The sequence below is a fragment of the Thamnophis elegans genome, chromosome 5, assembly GCF_009769535.1.
Source record: "Thamnophis elegans isolate rThaEle1 chromosome 5, rThaEle1.pri, whole genome shotgun sequence".
NCBI lineage: Eukaryota > Metazoa > Chordata > Lepidosauria > Squamata > Colubridae > Thamnophis > Thamnophis elegans.
This window is the reverse complement of record NC_045545.1, coordinates 11975613-11981612: the sequence shown is the minus strand read 5'-3', so window position 1 is coordinate 11981612 and position 6000 is coordinate 11975613. Positions and strand designations below refer to the sequence as shown.

The following is a 6000-nucleotide window of genomic DNA, read 5'->3' as shown; positions in this document are numbered from 1 at the left end:
ATTTCTGCCAAAGGTTCTTCAACAAAGTACTGAGGGAAGGGTCTGAAAATGTATGCCAGTGTGATATTTCAGTATCTTTAAAATAAATTTACAGACATTTCTAAAATTCTGTTTTCACTTTGTCATAATGAGGGGGGGGGAAAAGAATTTCAACAACTGTAGAATCAGGCCGCAGCATAACAAAATCGACAAAAGTGAAGGGGGTCTGAATACTTTCTGAATGCATATTATCTTCGTATGATAGCATCTCATTGGCTGTATTTTCTATATTTTTTTATTTACTATAAAAAGTTATTTACCACATTTGAGCAAGCTTATGAGCCACCCTTTTGAGGAAGAGTTAAACTTAACTGTTTAGCATTTGTTAAATCATGAAAAAAGTTTTATTATATAGTTACATATACACAAAGTTAAAATTTCAGTGAATAGCATCATTTCAAACATAATTAAATGGGACATCAACTGTAGATCATCTGATACACAGAAGTCTCAGAACGAGAATTAGTGTTTTTTCTTATTTTTTCCCATACATCGCTCCCAATTTTACTTGCTTACACATAATTTCATTTTTCTTTTAAAATGCTAAGACACTCATATAACATTTACACATCTCATACAAAATTCAATATACATTTTAGGTAGGAGTACAGTTATACAAATATATACAAAATAGATATTATTTGTAGTTAACGTATTTGATCAAATTCATTAGCAACATGTCAAAAACAAATGCACATAAATGTTGACAAGTTTTCAATCCTTTAGAATGAAATATGACCATTAATTATATAAAATAGCACAAATAGAGGCTTTAGATTGGAAACTCTGTTAGTCTCCAGTAGTTGAAGTTAATTAAAAATAAGACACTCAAAATAATCAGATATTCCATATCTGATATTTCTAACGTACACACATCCGCCTTGATTGCAAATTGCTTATGGAACATAGTTGTTCACAGAGCATTAAACTATTGCACGAGATAGTTCCTTCTGAAGAATAATGATTTTCCATATTTATGAACAGCAGCTATGATTCTTGAGAAGGCAGCAATTATGAATGCACATCTTCCAGCATGAGAAATATACAAGGAATAGTAATTAATACTGTTAGAGTTGTCAACCACCCTATATCTTCTCAGTCTACTTTATGGCAATAATGTAAAAGAGAAAGATTTGGCAAACACAGATGGATACAGGCTGTGGCATCAGATAAGATGCAAGGACCGAGTCAACTTGAGTGCTTAATGCTGATTTTCTTAATTATGGAAGAAGCTCCTTGAAGAATGAAAACCAAACTTTTCACAGTGATCACACCGTAGTAGAATAAGACTCCATTCTTTTTTTATTGTTTTCCTTCTCGGTATTTGTGCTCAGTGATTCAGTGTTTTCAGTATCGCTGTCACTACTGTCTGCCACTGTTGGATTCCGCTCCATGTGACCAGTTCTGCTGTGCAAATGAAAATGGATCCCGTGTTCTTGAATGTGATTGGATATAAAATCTTCATCTGAAGAATGCAGTGATTCATCATCTCCTACCAAATGGTTCACGATATGAATCCCATCGAAAGTGTTTGTGCCTGGAAAAGTTTTCTTACTTTTTAAGCATGTGATCTGTTAAAAGAAAAAGAAAAAGAATTAACAGAACAGGGTCCATTGTCCTCTTTGTTCCTAATTTGTGGACCAATTGCTGTTGAATTATGGGCTGCAATTACAAGAGTAGAGTTTCAGTATATGCAAATCTTTGCTCATTCTGTTTTAGAAGAATTTGAAACAGATGAAAATATTATATGACTGGTAAACTGGTCCTGAATAAATTTACAGCTTTCAAGAAAACATTCCAATGATAAACATGATTAATTAGACATTTGAAGCATTGGATTTCCTGAAATTGTTCATCATTGAGATGAATTTCAATCTCATCATTCAAGTTACATGTAAATGAATTATAGTACTGGGAAACACGGACATCAACAGACTTGACCTATACATAAAAATTACAAAAAAGAGCACAACGTTTTGTGGATGTAGGGTTGCATTTTGGCTTTGGTGCCTGATTCTCAAAAGCATCTGGGGGATTCAGGGCAAAAACCAGTTGTAATTTTGTTTACATTTAAATTGAGTTTAAAATGAATTTAGTTACATTAAGAATTACCATTTGACAATAATTTTGGTGACCTCGGGGGGGGGGGGGACGGACCCCAGGATGTATTTTATACAATTGTTTTGTTATGTTTTGCAATGTTCTGCAAATATTTCCTCCTCGCACCTTTATAAAACCTATTTTTATTTTATTCTTATGCTTGATCATCTTAGAACATGATTGATGTTGGAGTATTGTAAGGAAATCTGTTGCCCTTATTTAGAAAAATGCTTTGTCCTTTCCAATATGCAAAATTAAACTTGAAATGCACTTGAAAAACACTGTAAAAGTCCAGACATGTCCATTAATATAACATGATTATTAATTAATGAGTAGGTTTAAAATATTTACAGCTTGTAGGTAATAGAGCTAATATTCCAAACAAAGTGCCTATTGAGGAACGAGAATAAGTTGTGTTCGAGGCATTTTTAAGTTCATTTTGCTGGCTTGATTCCAACAAGTATTTCAGTGCAAGAGTCTTTAGGAAATGAACTATGCCAACCACTAATTAGATTTAAAATGAAAAGTGTACACACTCAATACCTCATGCACAGGAACTTAAATAAGATGTTGAATCACAAATGGTGAGAAACCACTAAAAACATGCTTCAGATTTTAAAATCATAAAATGAGATTACAACAGACTTTGCACAGAATTACAGGATGCTCAAAACAAAATATTTAGCAATATGTCCCATTTTAAGACACTTTGGCTTAGTAAGACACCCCATTATAGTGAGGAATAATTTTTGGAAAATGCCAGGAGGCTTGCCCAAATTAGATACTCCACAAACAAGATTGCAGCATTTTGAAATTCAAATCAGAATTTGACAGACTATGCCAGAGTTAAGGAACGTCACATTATGGGACTCAAATTTTAACAGCTCCAAAGCCAATAAGAAATTGCAATTTAGTAAGATCTGAAAAGCCATGTTATCCATCTCTAAGCACTATCAAATTGACTTGGGACACTAATGTCCACTAAACTTTGTGAAGTTCCTCCCCCCCAACTTCTAAAATGGGAACACCCACTCACATGCAAATCATCCTTAAGTAACCTACAAACTATCTCTATGTCATGTAATATTGAAAAAAAAATTAGAATAATTTCAGAAAGTCTTTGACTTTTTCTCCTGCTGACATTCTTCTTAAAGCCAAATTAAATCATCAAATTTTGGCAGAATTAAATACTAATCTTTCTGTATTCAAGGTACAGTGCAGTAGAGAAACTCAGCTGTACCCTATTTGGTTTCGGTTACTGCACTGAAAACTGGAAATTATCCCGAAACAAGAAATAAAGCAAGAGACACGTTCTTAAGCTGACTGGATGCTAAGTATTAAGATATTTTTAAAAACATGTCCTATTGGCTGTTGATCTTTCAAATGTTAACTATGGCTTAACAGTTGAACCATAAGAAAGCTGTGAAAGTTGGACCATAAGAAAGGCTGAGGGCCAAAGAATGGAGGCCTTTGAACTCTGGTGCTGGAGAAGACTCCTGCAAGTCCCTTGGACTACAAGGCGATCAAACCAATCAGTCCTAGAGGAGATCAACCCTGACTGCTCTTTGGTAGGCCAGATCCTGAAGATGAAACTCAAATACTTTGGCCACCAAATGAGAAGGATGGACTCACTGGAGAAGAGCCTAATGCTGGGAAAGATTGAGGGCAAAAAAAGAAGGGGACAGCAGAGAATGAGGTGGCTGGATGGAGTCACCGAAGCAGTAGGCATGAGCTTAAAAGGACTTCAAAGGATGACAGAGAACAGGGAGGCCTGGAGGAACGTAGTCCATGGAGTTGCGACATGTTGGACACAACTTCACAACTAACAACAACAGTTGGACATGGAAGCCATCCTTTCCAGGGCAGTAAAGGAGATGATATTAAAGCAATGGTGGGCAGGAAAAGCTATCCATTCTGGAGAAAGCATGGCAACAGAACTGAAATGTTTTCTGCGTCAACAGCTGAAGAAATACATAGTGTATAGAAAAGGAAAGAGAACCAGAATTGCTCTTAAAAAATTCTTAGGGAGAAATGTGGGCAGTGGAATAATAACTAAGGAAGAATATTTGGATATTTCAGAAAGCTACTATTGGCTAGAACTCTTGTTCTTGCAGTGCTAGCATAAATCTGAATTTCACATCTAAAGTGATGGTGGCAGATAGATTACAAGTATGACAGAACATGTGCTTTTGTACGTTTGGAATAAAAGGGACGATCCAGATGGTGTGGATAAAGAAATAGAAAGATTAACCAGTCAAGTCTCTTTCTTATCAAGCTGACTTCTGGATGAACTTCATAAATATGTCCCACGTGGTTTTCCTGACAATATATGCAACCGGTTTGCCATTGCTTCTTTTCAGATTTTTTTTTTTAAAGCTTCCCAATTTAGCCTCCAGCACTGGAATTCTATGGTGGTCTCCAACCTACATAGTGGTTCCACCACAAAACCGCGGTAGACAAAAGCGCGCTCGACGAAAGCGCGTACGTGACATCATCACAGCGCGACAAAAACATCGCGCTGTGAGCGGTAAATTTAAAATTAAAGCGAAAACCTTACCCTAACCCCCCCAAACCTAACCCTAAACCTAACCCTAAACCTAACCCTTAACCTAACCCTAACCCTTAACCTAACGCTAAACCTAACGCTAACCCTTAACCTAATGCTAAACCTAACCCTAACGCTTAACGTAACCCTAAACCTAACCCTAACTCTTAACCTAACCCTAAACCTAACCCTAAACCTAACCCTTACCTTTATGTGAATCGGCTTGCTTTAATTTTATTTTAATTTCAATTTAAGTTATTTTTAATTTTTTCGTCGCGCTGCTGATGACGTCAGGTACGCGCTTTTGTCGAGCGCGGTTTTGTCTACCGCGGTTTTGACGGGTCACGCTACATAGTAACTAAGTTTGATCTCACAGTACTTAGCTTTTTAAGAACAGCCAAACTTCACTAGATGCTGCCACTTAGCTGGATTGAGTGCCTGAACGTAAGCATCAGAAAGGTAGTTGGGCAAAACCACAGGCTATTATTACCCCAATTACCTGTTGCTTAAATAATGTCAGCAGCAAGGACAACTGATTTCCCTACCAATGTCTCCAGTCACTTTGGAAAATGCAGAATTAAGAAGTGAACCAAGGGACCTACAAAGCCGCATCTGCCACACTAAATCTGGTTATTTTCTTGAGAACACAACATAGCCATGCTCCAAAAAGACAGAAATTCATACTGCTTGAACTTTTTCACAACATGCTCTTCTTACCTGTAGTTGACTGTTACAGCCAAATATAAGCAAGAGGAAAAAAGATAGCAGAGGAAAAAAATTAGGAGTATTAAACCATTTTAATCTAAAATTTAAATGCAACAAACCAGGGCAGCTATTTAAGATTCAAATGCTCTAAAAATATTATCAATGGCCAATGGGTTACTTTCAGGAAAAATACAGCATAATTACAAAAATTCCTTAGTTCAAAGTTTTCTTTTGCTTAAACAACAGAAAGAATATATTGCCATAAAGAAATTTCCAAGAACGTATGCCAAATAACTGTTACCTGTATTATAATTGGAATTGCACCTTTGTGATGGTGCTGAGAATTGTCTCAAATCTGTGATTTTATAGGTTTAGAATTTAACCCACTGTCTGAGATGTTTCCAACTTCTCTTGCGTCCAGAACCAGAAAATATGCACTCTGGAATTATTTACAGTTTCTATTGCTCTGCTGCACACTTGTTACTCTAAAATTAAAACGTAGGCAATGCCAATTCCTGTTAGAGATCCACTGCACCAAATATCTTTTTGTTCTCTATTTGTGAAACATTGATCTTTCTCCTCCACTTTGTAAGTGTTGAGTACAGATGATG

General features: G+C 36.1%; 1 protein-coding gene across 3 annotated transcripts in view; it reads right to left on the bottom strand.

Annotated features, from left to right (window-relative positions):
* Positions 1-360: 360 nt before the first annotated feature.
* The window catches only part of EVI5 (ecotropic viral integration site 5), a 78340-nt gene continuing 72700 nt past the window's right edge, over positions 361-6000 (bottom strand). For 2 of the 3 annotated variants that reach the window (XM_032217558.1, XM_032217557.1), the window contains one exon: positions 365-1610. In XM_032217558.1, coding sequence (XP_032073449.1) covers positions 1308-1610 — 303 coding nt within the window. In that variant the 3' untranslated portion in view covers positions 365-1307. Of the gene's footprint in view, positions 1611-6000 lie in introns of all 3 variants that reach the window. The other variant, XM_032217559.1, reaches the window with a different exon arrangement.